Source organism: Phasianus colchicus, chromosome 11, assembly GCF_987193195.1.
Source record: "Phasianus colchicus chromosome 11, bPhaCol1.hap1.1, whole genome shotgun sequence".
Taxonomy (NCBI): domain Eukaryota; kingdom Metazoa; phylum Chordata; class Aves; order Galliformes; family Phasianidae; genus Phasianus; species Phasianus colchicus.
In genome coordinates, this window is record NC_143446.1 from 6,063,625 (window position 1) to 6,081,825 (window position 18,201).

The 18,201-nt window shown below is 38.3% G+C and overlaps 1 protein-coding gene across 3 annotated transcripts in view; it reads right to left on the reverse strand.

Annotated features, from left to right (window-relative positions):
* The window catches only part of EFCC1 (EF-hand and coiled-coil domain containing 1), a 47,222-nt gene that overhangs the window by 28,119 nt on the left and 902 nt on the right, over positions 1 to 18,201 (reverse strand). For all 3 annotated transcript variants that reach the window (XM_090148093.1, XM_090148094.1, XM_031608846.2), the window contains exon 2: positions 16,714 to 17,120. In XM_090148093.1, coding sequence (XP_090004219.1) covers positions 16,714 to 17,120 — 407 coding nt within the window. The remainder of the gene's footprint in view (positions 1 to 16,713; positions 17,121 to 18,201) is intronic.

Consider the following 18,201-nt stretch of genomic DNA (forward strand, 5'->3'; position numbering starts at 1 on the left):
GTGACTTGAAGCAGAGGTGGTTTATAAAGTTGATTAAAGACCCAGTTAGCACTGGGATCATCAGCTGCTATTGAACAATAATGGCAATCTAATTTCCATGCTTTCTTGAACAGAAATAAGCCCCAAAATTGGGAGCTTCACAATATAGAATCCAAATTTCATATCACAAAAATTGTATTTTTGTGGTTCAGTTTAAGCCTGAGTAATGATGTTACGTCATCATTTAATACAAGTAACTGAAATCCAGATGAAATGTACAGCTTTACAAGAATTCTTTTTTTAAATGAATACAAGACTATATATAAGAACTTGAGAACTACCATGCTAGCTTTAGAGTTTCAACACGTCTACTGTCCTGTCTCTGATAGGGATTTACAGTGGAAGATTCAAAAAAGAAACACATGCACAGGGAAAATTTAGAGCAACGTTTTCTCCACTTCCAATAATGAGCGTTCTGAAATTTCCACAAATCTAATGTGCATATGGACTTTGGTGGTGTTTTAAATGACATACAAAAAACGTATCCTTAGTGATATGTAAAAGCTTATCTAGGTATTTAAACAGCTTCACAGTTCCCCAGAACCACATCATTAATTTTGACCATATTATTCCTCTCCATTGGGAAGGACGTTGGTTGGTTAAATAGCATGGAGTGCCCTTTCTCTCTGAATGCTGGCTCTCTTTGCACAGTAAAAATGAGCCAAGCATGGGTTAGAGCCTATTACTTTAAGGTACTTTGCAGCATAGACACACACAGGACAATAATTCCTGCTGAGCAGACAGACCACTTCTTGCAGTGCAATAAAACCAAGCTGTGCTTATGTACAGTGGATTGGAAGGCTTCAAAGGTCTCACAGAGGACTTAAGAAAAAAAATCACGTTTACTCTTTTCAAGCTCTGTTTATTTCTGTCATCCCACTGAATTTTAAAGGCTGCATCTCATCAAGTTTTGCTTGCAGAAAAGCCTTATTTTAATCCCTAAGGGTGGAATTAGTTGATGGGTTTTGACAGTTTCCATTAGGAAAATTGGATTTTGAACTGTAGTTACAGTGCTGCCCTGTTCGGTGCTCTTCCTGTTATTGAATTCTCATGTCACTACATTATTTCAGAAAAAAACATAAGCTGATATATCTTAACACATTAATGAGATGCCAGCTTGAAAAGTACTCACTTTCTACTCCTCAAAAACTCATGCAGGAACTCAGGGCAATTAGCACCTCTCCAAATTATACCTGATGTTCTTGAGATCCCCTACTCCTATATAAGAAATGCTGAAGTCAAAGGAGCAGCATTTTGAGGCAATATATTTATTTATTTTACAAGACAAATAAAAACTTTGAATGTAATGCTAATGCAGATCTCAAACTGCTATTAAATCAATCTCACCTTCTGCGTGGGTTCATTTCATAGTTACATGCTTTTTCTTTTCCTGTGCATACGTGGCCAATTGCAAAGTGCTTTGGAGTTCAATTTTAGCATCATATATAAAATCTATTAGAAACATGCTTTTGTAAAGCGATGTATGCTGTTAAGTATTTGGAATTATCTGTCAGCACAGAACCTATAACTACTGAAAACGTTTCTGTATCATAGAATCATGGAATCCACCTCTGAAATCTACAGGGGAAAACTACAATTCAGTATTTGGAAAACTGATGAATTCTCCTTAGAACTCTTCTTAACTATTTTTCACTTTGGAAAGTGTTTGAATTTTGAAATTCATGATGCAGTCTTTTCTAGGGTATTCATTGACAGGAGTAGATGCTAGATGAGATTTTCCTGTATTAATCTAAACAGATAATTTTGGCATGCTCCATACAAAGCTGCATCCTTTTCCATGTGTGGCTTGTATTTTGTATCTTCTGTTCCAGCAATACACAGTAACTTCTGCAATAATGGATTTTTGAAATAGCCAGTGTTATAATCCCAGTTCAAAATACCCACAGATCCTTGACCACCTTTGCACAGAACAAAGTAGTAAAATCTATTACACAAACCTACTTTCTCATATTGCTGTTTACAATGGAGTTATTATTCTGGTGATGTGAATTATTTCAATGGTTGAAAGGAGTTTAATAGTACAGTTTGAGTGGTCTCCATATAATTATTAATAAAAGTCTAATAGTACAGGAGAAGCAACACTATTTAAAATCAAATTAATTGTATTCTTAAGTAGCAATATTGGTCACAGTTTGGAATGATGTATTCCCTAAAGAATATTCAAGACATAAGTGAGTTATGCAGGTGGTCTGAATGTGTTCTTTAATAATTTGTATCATTAACTCTAATTAAGCTTTCTATTATATATATGGGACAACTACTTCAGTCTGGTTCTCTTCCATTTCTGTAGTCAGGTTGTTCTTATCACCCTTGTAGGGGCTCTTAAGGGAGTGAAGATTCTTTTAGTGCATTTTTAGAACCTCTTCATTCTTTTTTTCAATTATATGTTATAATGTTATAATATTGTATATTTCTTATCTCAGGACTACTTGGACTAGAAAGGGGGAAAAGCCTTCTTCCAGGACTATGGAACACCACTTTTGCTCCCTGACATTCCCTGGCAGCATGTGAGAAACTAATTCACATGTGCATTTTTGGGCAGGTACAGACACTTGAAAATGCACTGTGAATGTGGCATATCATAACGTCCTTTGAATGATCAAATGGAACCATTAATACCACATGCATATGTGTGTAATAAGCAACTAAGACTGAAATGAGAAAATGTGAAAGGAGTAATACCAACACGTCAATGACAGGCAGCTGAAACAGCATGAAAGCCAAGTAAATGTAAATGTTCCAGTACATATTTTAATTCTGATAAACATACCATATATTTAAAATGATCTGCTTGCCACCACATCATAAACTATGATGTTAATCATTGGTCTAACACTCATACAAATGATCTTTTTCAGTTATTTGGCTACACATAGGAAATATTTGCTATGCCAGCATGTCAGAAACTCTAAGCCTTGATTTTCAGATTAAATTTTGCTGTATGGATGAATGGATCAAGAGGATCTTTGCAATATTGGTATGGTTGTCTTTCACACAAAAATTGACAACTACATTGAATAGCGTATGCTCGTTTCCAGCTCGGCAGGGAACTTCTGAATTTGAATGGAAATGAATTAAGTAATCTGAATCTGGACAATAGACATCTGTCAAGCTGAGTCTAGGATGTGAAAACATGACTTGAAGGCAGGGACTTCTGCTGGGTTTTGTCATATTCAATTTTGGTTAGGCTCTTCAGCTATCTAATCCTACATCCTATTCATTATGTCCCGTGAATGGCTGCTTATGAGGAGTGTGCAAAGCATCCTGTGATAGGGTGTTGGTAGGGACAGTGAACATAGTGAAACAGAGGGGTTGGTGATTTTTCTGAAAATCTAGCCAATATTTATTACTACAACTTGGAGTTTCTCCATACTGGAGTAATGGTTTTTCCATTTTAAATTCCAGTAATCTCTAGGTATTGGTCATACTTCATAGCAACAGTACCTCAAATATATCCTTGAAACCACCCCTCATTTAGTTGCACAAAGAATTAAAGGGCATCTGTAAATTTATAGTTCATCTTTTCCATGTTAAAGGTAATTTTAGAAGCCTTAAATGCTGTGGGTAATAGCAGCCTATGTCTGTGCTCATTGTAATCTTAACTTTTTAGATGAAGAAAATGATGTGAGAATAATTTCAGTGACTCTTCTTAAGCTGAGAGCTTGCGTCCTCCAAACTCAGGTTTCTCAGATTTCTCCAGATTAAGATAAGGCAATGTTAAAGACAGCCTTAAGATCAAATTATATTTTGTCATTTTATGTATTTTAAAATTTCAAATATAATACTTCTACATATTTTTCTCAAATAATTACTTACTGTGTTGTATCCTTATTCCTTCCCTGCAAGAATGTGTGTAGACTGACTTGCTTGGTGACTCAGGTATTTGCTGCTTCTGGAATGCTTTTTAAAAATCCATGTAATCTTTCATCAAACTAAGGATCTTGCAGGAAGGAATTCCACGCTTCCCTCTACCTGTTGTATAAGAACTGCCTTTTTCTGTGTGTTCTGAATGTGCCTCCTGCTTTCACGTGATAACCCACAGTTCTTCTGGAAGAGACTGAACAGTTATTCCCTATCCATCTTGATGTCAGTGGAAATTTGATAGACATTTCTCACAAGTCCCCACAGACTGAAATCTGCAAGTGGCTAAGACAGTTTCCACACCTTTTGTAAATGCCTTCTCTATGGCTTTTCCAGTTTTATTCTATCTTTTATTGGATGGAAGAATCCTAATATCTTGTGTCTGATGTAGGTGGCTTGTGAAACTGCAATCATTGTTTTCTTCCCTATTCCTTTCCTAATAAATTCTAATAGTCTTTGATTCCCTCACTGCAACTCAGCAACTGAACTGAAACACTCCTACAGTGACAAAACCCTAAGATCTCATTCCTGGGCAGTTATAATAAGCTCAGTCATCACTGTATCTGTGAAGCTGGAACTTTTTTTTTCCAGAGTGCCTGTTTTACTTAACACCATGTCACCTGCCATTTTTGTCATCCTAAGATCATTCTGCAATTCTTCAATTGACCCTTGTTTTTAACATCATGAATAATTCCAAGTAATTTTTTACTCCCACTTTCTCTAAAAATAAAATAACCACATTACTGTAGTTTTCTTTGCCAGGCGATATAAAGCAGTGTGTGTTTCCAACTAAAATAAAGACTAAGCAAAAAACATTTTCAGGTAATAACCAAGGCTCCTGATCACAATTAGCATCAGCGTAGTGATTCAAGTGCACTTTTAGTGAAAACTGCTCTGAAGTAGAACTTCACTGCATTCAATTCCAGAGATGAATTCAGCCTCAACTCTGAACCAGTGTCTTCTGCAGTGTTTTTAATAAGATACACACATCTTGACAGGTCGTGTTTGCTAATGTGTTAGAGTACCTTTTAGCACAGGTTTATCCTTTTAAAGTATAAAACTTATAATGCCTACCATCTATGAAGTATATTAATGATGTATGCAGTGTGAATTTGCCTAACTGAGGGAGGAAGAAAGGTCATTTAAATTAAGGATATACAATCAGGGCCATGTAAACGTTACACCTGTTTTATAGCACTCACTTCTGATCTAGAACTTTGTATGATATATTTTGAGCCTGACCAGATTTTTATAGATTCATTTATAAAGCAAGAACTTTGTATATATACAGTATATATTATATATATAAAGTCCTTTATATATATATATCTATCGTTTGTGTAATCATGGCAAAGGAGCATATGTTTCCAGAGTCTTGGGAGGATTACTGTCTTTTAAAAAGTGTGGTTAAAACACAAAACAGATATTGAAAAGCATCAGTTTCCCTAACTTCACCAAAAATAATAGAAATCTGAAACTGAATTAGGCATTCTGCGTCCTGAATTGGAAGGTAATTCATGAAATGATTTTAAAAGCAATACAGTATGTAGATATCTTTCCATGTTTCAGCAGCTTTTCCAGTTCATGTTCATCTTGCCTCTCGTGAACTGTTACATCATCCTCCTTGCAATGCAGAACTTAGGTAAAGCCAGCCATTTTTTGTTATTAAAGTTTTATTTTGAGCCAGAGCTCTGACCATTTCTGAGATCAATCTTATCTTTGTTACTTTGTTCTTCCCACTAATCCTGTTTCCTCTGGCCACAAAATAAGTATCTAAGCCTCACAGTGTATTTTATGCATGCAGGAGCCATACAGATTGTACTTAAAGTCAGAAAATGAAAGGGGGTTCATCTTCCCACCAGGGCTGTTCAAACACCAGCCTCTGTCATAATGAAATTGAGGAAACAAACAGCTGAGTGTTGTCTATATCCTTTGGATGGGCCCCCTTTTTTACCACCTGCCACAGCCTCCTTTTTTGTTTAGTACAAACCATGCAGTTTCATCATTCATTCTGACTGTTTGATTTAAGCTTCCATCCCCTGGGTCAAGAAAAGGCTGGCAAAGCAGGAAGGATGAAAGAAGGTGACATTTTGACAGCTCCTTTTTCACGATAATGAGCAAAAGTGCTTTTTCTTCCCCTGCTCCTGCTCACCATGGCCTTTTCTTTATAGAGCCACATGAAGGGAAAAAGTGCCAGTTGAGCTCTGCCTTCCAGGGACTGACTAGATAAACTGGAGGGATCCATGTGTCTTTTGTGAGCTCTGCCTATACAGTCACTGCTTTGTTCAGGGGCTATTTTCTGTGTTTCCTGTATGTAATCACAGGTAAATGCAGATTAATAGAATTAGACTTGAGAAAGTAGAGCACCAAAGCCCATGGCTCCTTGTATCTTCTCATAATTTGGTTCTAATCAGGCAGAACGCTTTGTCGTGTGTTATATGACTGACCAAAGAAAGTGCTTGACAGGTTCTGTAATTGATAGCTAACAACCATGATTTCTGTTGCAGAGCGTCAAACTTAAAATGACTTTTCTAATCAATTACCTATTGAATAATTCATATACTGTGTAATATTTATCTAAAAAGCTTTAAGTTTATGTACTTTATTTAAAATGCATTTGTAGCCACTTGGAAACTCAAAATGATAATGAGCAAAAAATAAAAAATCAGACTGAAGCTGAGATGTAATAAAAGGGAGACAGGAGAACATAGCACACAAATGATGGGAAGGACACTACTATAGAGCTGGTTTGTTTTAACCAGGGACAAAGTGGCAAGTGCAAGACTTGCAGCCCCAGAATAGAGCAAGTATATAATTCTGCTGTCCAGAGATTAATCATAACCATTCTGACAGACATCAGCCCTCTGGCTACACTGAAAGTCCTTTGGTTCAAAGGTGATGTATTCACCCAGGAATATTACCTCAATGGTGGTAATATTTCACAGCCAGAGGACTTCCCCTGTTGCAAAGCCAGGCTGATCACAACCAGGGCTCTGGCAGTACTGGCTCTGAGCTCAGTGGGAACAGTCACTGTCGAAGAGGTCCAGTTATTACCTTGTGCCAGATCTGTCACCAAATCAAACCACTACAGGCAAACATCTCGCTTGTTTTCTCTTTACTCTCCAGTACAGAGTACCTACTGGAATTGGGCTTTTAGGGGAGAGGGTATGTTGTACAGTGTAAAAATCACATGAACTAATTGCAGAGAGCTGCTGTTTGAGTGTTTATGCCATGCAGCTTTGAGGTGCTGAGAACGTTGTGCTGATGCCACTTTGGTGCACTCAGCTCTGGAGGAGATGCAGTGGTGTCAACACCTTGATGCATCACAAAACACAGGCGTAGCTCCAGTTACATGTGTACTGCTGGGCATCCCATCTTTGGATATTTGCTGACACACAACCTGCTGCTCTGCAGTTTTCATGAGCACTAGCTTTGGTTGCTCATTTTTCAGCCTTGTCTAATTTTCTGCTAATCAGAGTTCTGATTAGGCACAGAAGCTCCAGGAGTGTGAACATACCACGTTCAGAGCTCTGCTTAAACCTGACCAAGTTGTGCTTTCAACTTGGCTGACCTCACCATATGCAGTACCGGGTACTTTTGCGTTACATGAACCAATGCCAAGGACGTGAGGTGGGGTCAAGTACAGAGAATAAAAGCAGAGCAGATGTGCTGTATGTACCACATTTTTCAGTGTTATGATTAATGTGACATCATGAACCTATACTGAAACATTATGCTATGAAAAGAAACAAAACACAGGGCCTGATTTTATTCTATGCATCTATTGAAAGGTTTGAGAGTTTTCCAGCATAATCCGATTCCTAATACTTGGCACCTCTTTTCTTGAAATGGATGATGTGTAATGTGATGAAATTAGCACTTGAAACTTAGGCAGGTGAGAGAACTTTTTTCCACAAAGGCGGAGGGTCTGTAACACACAGACAGTCAGAGCCTCTGTGCTGTATTTTTTGAGGGGTTTTATGCTATGAAGACTGACGTTATTTCTTCTACAGAGGGACATTTTTAAAGAGTGTCATGCTCAAGGTTTACATTTGACATTTATTATCCAATCTATTTTTTCATAAGTATGTTCCAATGAACATACTGATTGAAATGACATTTGTGAACAGAATTATCCTGTGATAAAAGGGATCTGCAATAATGAACAAGTTTCATATCATGCTTTCAGTTTACATGTCTTTGAAGTTGATCTGAAACTTTGTGATCCTTTTAGGATCCTTTAAGGATGCATATTTATCAAATTTAGTCAGATTTTCAGGTGGGCTTTACTAGAAACTACAAAAACACATTAAAATGTCTTATAAATAAAATCTGATGCTTGGTTCTTAATATTTCCCACAACTTCCATGTTGCTGGAGGTGAGCATATAGATAATTAGACATCTGGAATTGTGGAAATATCTCCTCTTTAGAACAGACTGAATCAATACTTCAGACAGCTGATCACCCATCTTTATTTCTTTCCTTCTTCCCCTTGAAAATGCAAGATAGAAATTCTAGTTTGTGTCCTGCTTTTACAGTTTGGGAATGTGAAGCTTTAAAATCAGATATGGAGACTGCTTAATCCAAGTTTTCATGACAGTGTAGGACATTCTTTCCTAGCTTTTTTCTAGTTTAAGGGCAGCAGTTTTGTTTAGGTTGCATCAGTGGTTGCAGTTCTGAATAGCTGAGATACAGACTGCCTGGCAAATCTGGCAAATATGCTGAGTATCACAAAGAAAAGACCTTCAGTCAGAAGGCAATACTAGTCTAGATTTTAATCACACTGCATGGCATGCAGACAAGATGATGATAAAGCTAAAAAAAATGTGCATGAAAACGAAGGGAAGAGAGTAGCAGAGTAAACACAGCCAATGGTCCAACAGAAATTATGACTACAGTGAGAAGATGGACAAACAGAATATGGCACTCCAGCAAATATTTGCAGTACTGCTAAATAACTGTCTTGTGTCATTGCAAGCTACTTCTTACAAGTCAGAGAAGTTTGAGTTGTTTTTTCCTCTAGCGTTTCCAGTTTTCAGGATTCTGTGCTTTTTTCCTGGCACATAAATAAAAAAAATATTTTCACTTTTAACTTCTATGTGCAAATCTTCCTTGAACTATTCTAGGGTGACTTCATATCTCATCAGATCATTGTCATCTTTGGGATGTATTCAAGATGATGCCTTGTCTCCTGCAGGCTATTAACCTTCCATATTCTGAGAGTGTTTGGGTAGAACAAATTAGTTTAATTTGTTTGGAAACTTAGGTGATCAGTATCTGTTTACAAATTATCTTATATATCCTGAAAGAGATGAGGAGCAAAGAATAAATAATTGCTTCTAATTAATGAAGTAATTTTCAGGTTTTATGTAGAAAAAAAAATTACAATTGGATTAGGCTTAAAGAAATGCAGAGTTGTTTGCTTGCTCCTGAGAGTAGATTATCAGCTACTGTTTGATTTTCAAAGTAATTTATGTGAATTAACAGCAGAACTGACATGCACTAAAACCACTTGAAATAGGGCTGGCATGTTTGCTATAGTCCAGCCTCTGGAGAGGCTATATGGAGTCACTAAGCACTTGATGCTACACGTATGTTTGAGTGCCTTACTACAGTACTGTCAGCATCTAGACCCTGGTATTTTCACTTCAGATTTTTGTCAGTCTTTGATGTCCAGGGAGACAGATTTAAAAGACCCAAGTTGAACATGAACAACTACTTTAAGATACAGTATTACTTTGTCTTACTAAACTGAAGAAATGGAACCTAAAGAAAAAGCAAGTTTTTAAACTATGGCTGGCTCCTTAGTAAAGCATCTGTCAGGAAGGTTTGGAAGACTTTCAGTCTGTAACTGATTTATCTCCTGGCTATGGTCTTGTTAGTCCTACAAGGAGAGAAATGCCCCCAATGAATCCAGCAGGTCTGACCGTATGAGCCACAAGAAACAGTGCAGCCCAGTCATGCAGAGCTGTGTTAGTGAGACACGGAAAGCTGAAATGCTTAGGCAAACTTCCCTGTCTGCAGATGCTCTTTTGCATAAAAGTGGTTAGAACATGGCAGGTTTGTGGAAGAAGCAAGACAGAGGCAAACAGGTGACTGCAGGCACCACTAGCAGTCCTTGTAGCTGGATCATGAGGCTCCTAATGAGCTTCATGGTCCTGGCTCACTGGTGCATTCTGCTTGGTAACATATAATTGTTCGTTTTACACAGCTCTCATGCCAGTGTATGAGATGTTAGTTGGTTTTCAGGTCAAGAAAGATGCATGAATCCTAGTCTTGTCAAACTGACAACTCCATTCCCAGAATAACCATGATGCAAGCTTTAGTTTTCTTTGCCTGTATCTGTATGCAGAGGGATCCAGTGCATCAATACTGCAAGCCCAATCGTATCAAGCTTAATGCAGTTCTGAGGTCTGTAAGTTGAGCACACCAGCAGTGCACGTGGTGACGTCCTGTCACTGCCCAGCTGGGCCTTCAGACAGAACGCACCCAGGAAGCCCTGTGGCACCCAGTCTCATATCACCCATGTTTGGTAGAAGAGGGGTCAGGCAGCAGTTCATCTAACTGCAATGCAGTTGAGGACTATTTATGATCTGTGTGCCTTTCATTTGAATTTCTGTTCTGGCAATAACTGTGAGGAGGTGACTGTACCAAGCGATGAGCACAGCCTCCAGCAGGGAGTGCGTTTTTACAGAATGATGTGAAAGGTGTACATCAGAGAGCAGTTTGTTTTAGTCAAGGAGTTACCTTAGTGTATGAAATCGATCTTTGCATTTTGCTGGCATAGTCCCAGTTGGATAACACATAGCAGCACCTGGAAAGTTTTGGCAGTAGAAGGCATCTTTTTTCTGGGTGAAGGACTGTAAAAGCCCAGGGTGCTTGTCTGGGCAGCCAGCAGAGGGAGAGCAGTGCAGGGCTGTCCCACAGGGCTGGTGGGAGCTGCAGTAATGCCACCTGCACACTCCTTGGCAACAAGTGGGGCAGGAGGAGTTAGAATGATTCACATGATGCACAGAAGTGCAGAGAATGGCTTTAAAAGGCAGCTGTGTGTGTCAGATACTGCAGGTGACAAAGCGACAAAGTTAATTCCTTCGGCTCAGACTGCCTTTTTGTTGCTGTTGACTACAGCAGGACTGTACACTTTAACATCCCAATTGCTAGGAAGGGCTGTACAATGGGGGCTGCTGGGTGACAGCTCCAGCCCATTCCACAAATGGCTCCTCCTCAGAGCTGCAGAGAAGCCTTGGATCCGATGAAAGCATGTCCAGCCCTGTGAGTGGTCAGTGCCATAGATGTGCCTCTGCTATTGTGCTCACAGTGAATGACTCCAAACACAGCAAACGAGGCCAGCCAGATAAAAAGGTGGGTTTAGTGAGGAACCAGGGAAAGCCTTCCCCATGTAATCATGATTGCAGCACTGAAGAAGGCCAGAAAACTGACTACATGTCAAATGTCAGAATTAACATGCCAGCTTCCTTATGGATAAATGGACTTGTGAAAGTTTTAATGGATTTAAAGTAAAGGTTTTGTTATTATTATGGGAAGTAAATATAATTTAAATATATTAAAAAAAACAGTTCTTGCATTTGAAATAAAACTAAGCCTTCCATAGAAAGATGCTATACATTTTCTTCTGTGCACAATTATTTCTCCTATATATAAAAATACATTCCAGTATCCCGCTTTATAAAATCTAACATTTTAAGTTGTTCCTAATGAGAGCAGTGATCTGATCTGATTGTTTAGCTTACGATGCTCCTATTGCTAGAGACATGCAAGTAGCCTAAGGCTCAGATAACGGGAACATCATGAACTGCTACTGTTGATCTTTGCATTTTGCTGGCATCTTGAAAAACTTTGGAAATTCTGACATTTTTGGCAGACTTCTACGTAATATATAACTTCTCACAGTCTTAGGTAGAAGAATGTATTAGATATAAGCAAAATTAGAAAGTAAAATATCATCATATGAAGTCTGAATGTTCTTAGAAATGAGGACTCTATAAAGAAAGTTTGTTTAATGTCTCTGATCTTCATGAGTTCAGCTTCCTGTCATTGTTCTTACTGACTTCACCATTGTTCCCTGACTGTCACTGCTCTAGTCCAAGGATGTACTTATCAGTTGTGGTTCTATGCAGTCTTTTGTGTAGTCCAACTAGTATGCACTCACAGGCTCCATTTAAATTGTGCCATCTGATAAATTCCCAGAATGCACATCAGCTTACAATCAACAAGTAGCTGATATTGATGACACTACTCAAGTAGAAAGTTGTCCAGATTCTTTTTATTCAAGGTCTCATTTTCTAAATAAAAGAACAGAATGGCTAAATGTAAAATGTACATTATCATTCAGATTGGAAATAACCTACTATTTACACCTTATTTTGTGGATAGGGTTTCCTTCCTAGAACTTTTCTTTATTCAGTTAAGAGAGCTGATTCTGTACTGGTTAGGAATATTTCCATACTCCTTTCCTTTTCTTGTATTATTGATTTGGATCTGTTTGGTCCATCTTGCTATGTTTTAGAGATAAGGATAATCAGAGGAGTTAGAGAAAATATCAGGACACTGTCTCCTAAAAGAAAAGAAAAAATTGAACTACTTCTGTTGTAGGGATAATACAAAGCGTAACTATTTAGAAAGATTAATACTGACAACTTCATTAGAGAAGAAGATGGGGGAGATGATGGTATAGAGGCCTCCATCTTCACATTTATAAGAGACAAGGAGGAAAAGAAACAAGCCACACTGCATTCCAAGTAAAAAAGAATCCTACTCATTAACACATAGAAATGTTGACGGATAATTAAGTAATTTGGGAGACAGACCATGCATATGGGAAGCATTTTTGGTATTTTATGGCCCCTTTCATTGACCTATGTAATTACTGTCCTGCTGGCTAGCACAGTAACATAAAACTTCTGTGAACATCTCCATTATGAAGTCTGTGTAAATCCAAAACGACCCTTCCTTTTATTTCTTACATTAGGATGAAAAAAAGAAAAAAGGCTGTTAAATCCTATTATTCCCTTCAATGCTATTAAGGAGAAAAAAAAATGGTAAACTTTATTAAGTGACCAATTTTTCAGCCACCTACAATGTAGTATAGAAAACAGAGCCAATTTGTATCTGGCAAGAACAATTCATGTCAAACCAATCTTATTTCCTTCTCTGACAGGGAAAATGGCTGAATGGAAAACTAGGAGTAGTAGCTAGCATTTTTATGTGTGACATTCCTATGATGTGTATCATGGGACTATATCAGAATATATGGATGGTGTCGCCTTGAGCTGGAATAAAATTTACTGTAGGGGAAAAAAAAAAAGATTTCAAGGAATAGCTGTCGGTGATTTGCTCTCAGATTAAGAGAATCAGTTGAGCAGAGGTAGCCAGAGTCTGTCCTGGCACCACATTCAGTACGTTCTTTTATGTTTCCAACTTGCAAATGTACAACTGACACCAAACTGGGAGGGAAGCTGCATTCTGGAAGCTGAGTTTCAGTAACAACAAATGACAAGCCTTATACCTAGGAAAATGGAATCAAGTGTACCCGTTCAAAATAAGATTCTGTGAAGACCTGCATAAATACAGGCACTGCATAATCTCTTAAACTCTTCTGTATACTGACATAATGAATGACATATTTTTATTACAATATCACATGATAAGAGATACAACTTCTTGTGACACGTCTTTTTGTTCTGAAATGAATTTAACTCATGCTTTTCAGCAAGGAATTTTCTCAAAATTTACCTTTGAATTGTCTCAGCTGACTCATTAAATTGGTAGGGATTAAACAATAATTAAAGATTAATAGAAATTTCTAACAGTGGAGAAAACAGGGGACTAAAACCTGACACATGCATGGAAGAATACAGTGTGCATCTTAGGGTAAGGAAAGTCTTTGGTCTACGAGGTTGCTTTAGGAATCTAGCAATGTGACTGGGAAATTTCAAACCCTGATGCAGCAAACTGTAAAATGACCAACTTGTTTTCAATTGATATAGCCATCAGTTAGCAAATATTTAACAGACACCTTGATAGAATCTTTTGTCATGCAATCTACAGACATGTGAATCTGTGGGCAGAAAAAGTGATTGTTTATAGGTACTCCAGTTCAGGAAAATATTTAATCACTTGCAGGTACTTAAATACTTTCCTGAATAGATGCAAACTTTTTCCATGCTGAAGTTGTTTCCTGAATTAGGGTTTATAATTTAAGGTCATTGTGATTCCAGGACTAACTGATGGCCAGATAATGTAAAATGAAGCTATAGATGCAGGATTTAGGCACTTACAGAGCTTTGAAAACTGGAACCTAAAGAAGAAATCATTTTCTTCTTTACCTTGGAAATATTAAACTATAAAGAGGAAAGCAGAAGAAACTCATAGACTAGTCTCATTATTGAATATGGTCCTCTCTGAAGGAAATTGGACTTTTCCTGAGCTAAAATAGTGGTCATACCAAGCCAGTTGAGGTAAATCCTCAGGAGACAAATCTGCAGCCTTAAGTGCTTTCTGCAGTATACTAAATCCCCACTCACTTCTCTCTGCTACTACCCTGCAGCATTAGTTCTTGCCAAACCTAGATCGCGCTCATATGCTTACAAACTTTGTTGCACGTGGAAACAGAGAACTGCCCACTGGAGTACTAACGTACTTAAATACCTACCAATTTAAATGAAATTACAACCAACTGTCTGGTCTGAGAAACCTGCAGGATATAGCAGCTGTTTCTTCATCTCCACACTTTGGCCAACTCATTGTCTTTCCCTCAGCATAAGCTTCCTTGCATCTCTACTAAGCTATGCCCAAGGGTTTGGGGTTTCTGCACAACAGAATATTGGTTTCTGTGAGCAAAATTAGTTTCTGACATCTGCACCACACCTGCAAGCAAGTAAATTGAGTGGGAGAAGCTATGATGTCAATGGCTGCATAGGGTAGACAACCAAGCTGGTGTTAAGCCCTGTCATCGCAGTAAGATGGAGCTCTGCATTGCTTTATTTACTGTTTTTCTAGTTCTTTGGGCATCTCTGTACCACTCTATGGAATATATGGAACTGTAGCATTCCACATATTGTGGACTATGACCACAGGCATGCAAGTCATAACCATCATTAAGTGGTTCCATTGTTAGGCTGTTTATGCCAAGAGCTGTATTACATAGAGATGAAAATGTTTTATGGCTAACATGGAATCAAGACCCATTAAAAGGTCTTGCATGTGGATTCTGCCCTGGTCCCAGGGTCAATAAGCTGCCATGGTCAGTCCAGCATCTTTCCTGAACCTTATATTCACTTTAAATTAGTATGCAATTTTAAAATAAATTACTACAGATGAAGATATCTTACAAAGAAGATATAATTTGGATTTTGTAACTCCCACTATTTGTTTTGATGTAACCCATAAAAGTTCCTGCTCTGCAAGGCCCAGTTACAGTTTCTTACTTTCTTTAAGTAGTTCATCTCCACCTATTTGATGGTGATTTTTAATGATTCATCGTCTTTGGAGAACTAATTCTGCAGCACAAGAACTCATCTTAAGTCTGTTCTGCTCATGCCACGGAGAGCTTGATAGATTAGAAAGTAGTGTGATCTACCTCAGCAGCAAGGATTCATTCATCCAGACATTCCTGTTAACGACAGTCATCTGGGACATTACGTGACCCGATGGTGTTTTTAAAATCCTATAGACTTTAAAATAAATGTTTTTTATCTTCCGCAGACACCGAGGTATTAACATACACAATGCTTATAGACACCGGATAAAATCATTATTTTTAGAATTTCCTTACTTCATAAGGCAGTACAATAGCTGTGATGCTACAAATAACTCAGTATGAACTCTTCTTATAAGCAAACAGAGGAAGTATCAGTTTAGGAAGAGACAAGGAGTTCAGAATAGACAACATATGATAATGCTAGTTTTGGTACTCTTAGTACTAATATTAGCTTTACTTCAGATCAATAAAAACATAAACATTCCATTCAGCAGGTCATTTGGAACTCAGGCAGAATCACCTGCCTAGCAACAAAAAACCATCCAAGTTTTAACTAACCAAGTTTTATCTGAGATAAAAAGCAACAAAACCAGTGTACCGCTAAGTTTGTGACTGACTGTCTTAGTTTTGGAAACATATTTATTTATGCTATCAAAAACTGGTTTGCAGTTAGATGATGTATTTTTTGTTTGAGACTCCCACTGTATGTGGTTTTAATGAAAGTGTTTTAACTTCTCCCTTCTTGAGCGTTCCAGATTCTGCTGTGACTTCATCACTTTTTCACTGATAGAATTTAAATCAGCTGGCCAGAGGTTGGCCTTGTGTATTTTTCTCCAATTCATATGACAAGTTGAAAAGCTTTAGTAGTAAACGGAGCATCAGCAAGCTGATTACAGCTGGTTTGGTATGTGTAACTTAACCAGCGGGCAATTATTGAATTTATTCTAGTTAGAAAAGGTGAAAAAGCAAGTGTTTTAGAAACAGACTGAAAGACTGGTAAGAGTTGCTTTTGAGGTTTTGTTGAGTATGACTGTTGAGCGCAGCTGCCCTGTGTGTGAGGAGTAACTTCAGCTCTCCATAAATCAGCAGCCATATTTTGGCTTACTTTCTCATGAATGTGCTGGGTTCACTTTCAGATTCCTACCTTGCTAAGTAGCTCCTAATTTCCCTCTGCCTGTATTTTAGAAGATGTATTTGAGAATTCATTAAGCTACAAGCAGTGATTTTCAAGTTAAATTGTGTTTACATACTGAGATTCTATAGCCATTTTTTTGACAGACTCAAACTTACCTGTAGTGCTGCAGTTCAGATTCTAGCTGCTGAATGTATACTTGCAAATGTGGCACTTCGTTAGCTTTCACTTCTAGCTCCTTCACTTTGCCAAGACTGTTACGAACTGCCTGTCTCGCCTCTTCCACCTTTTTCCTCATTTCTGCTTGTTCCCTCTTCAGGTTACGGTTGCAGTCTTCCAGACTGACTAGTGCTTCCTGAGAGCTCTTCAGCTCTCGTTCTAGTTCTTGATTGAATCTAATTGCTTCTTCGATTTGCCCATCCCTGGAGCTCCGGATGAGTTCTACTTCTTTCAGGACACTCTGAAGGCACTTGGTCTGGGAGTGGTTCTGTGGTAACAGTTTCTTACTCCCTATAAAACAGGTTCCCTCTTCCTTATGGTTAGCGTGGCTTTTCCGCAGTCCTACCTATGTTGAACAGGAGCATAAAGCAGGGACAAATTTATGTATTTTAAAACAACTGCCATTTTAATCAAGACTGAAAATGGCTTGATTGTTTTTTGTTTGTTTTCTTCAATCATATATAGGTGATCAGTGAGTAACAAACTGCCTACCTTTGCATAATACAGATACAAGGAAATAATCTCTGGAAGAAAGTTTTATCTACAAATCTACAAATTTAATTTTTGAATGATGCAAGAGGAAAATTATTTTCTTGCAGCAGTTCCTATATAGCTTTAATGTCATCACATCGGTCTGTGCTCAAAAGGCAGGTATTCTGGAAAAAAGTTTCTGATTACTTTCTTTTTTTTTTAAGCTGTGCTCAGCAGAAGCAGACCAAGAGCAGCTAATGGTGTTCTGAGCTCTCTCTCACCTTGGTGCTCCTCATTCCTCCTGGGACCTCTGACTGGTGACTTCATTTGCATCCCTGTTCATTGCAGGGGAGTTGAACTACATGACCTTTAAAGAAGGTCCCTTCCAGCTCAAATTATTCTACGATTCTATGATTCATGTCTGCCCTCTGAATTCCCATTTGAAAACAGATAAACTGTCCTTTGCCTCTGTACTGGACGCTATGAAGGTGGCCAGCCAGCTAATGCCAAGTGGCAGATATGGAGCAGAATTCCATGGGTGCTGTGATAGTATTAAATCCACCCTGATTTGAGTCACCAGAAATGGGAAACAGCCCTTGAGTGCTCTGTCTGTTCTGTGCTATTTCATGCCAGAGTAGTTTAACCGCTGTTAAGTACGTGCTCGTTTCACTCGAGCCAGTACAGCAGGAACAGGCCACAACTTCTGGGGCCCTGCACAGCAGCCAGGGGCTGTTCATCAGTCCCCAGCAGAACTGGTTCCAGCCCTGGGCCCTGATGTCCATGCTGTGAAGAAAACACGCTGCTAATGTTTCCGAGTTCAAGCATTTATGAACAAGTAACTGCTTATGCAGGTATAAGGGTCCCGAAGCTGCTTCTATGAGTTAAAAAACAGCGATGTGTAAACGCTATAGAGCTGGCTGGCTGCTGCGCGACTGCAAAAAGCAGCATTATACATA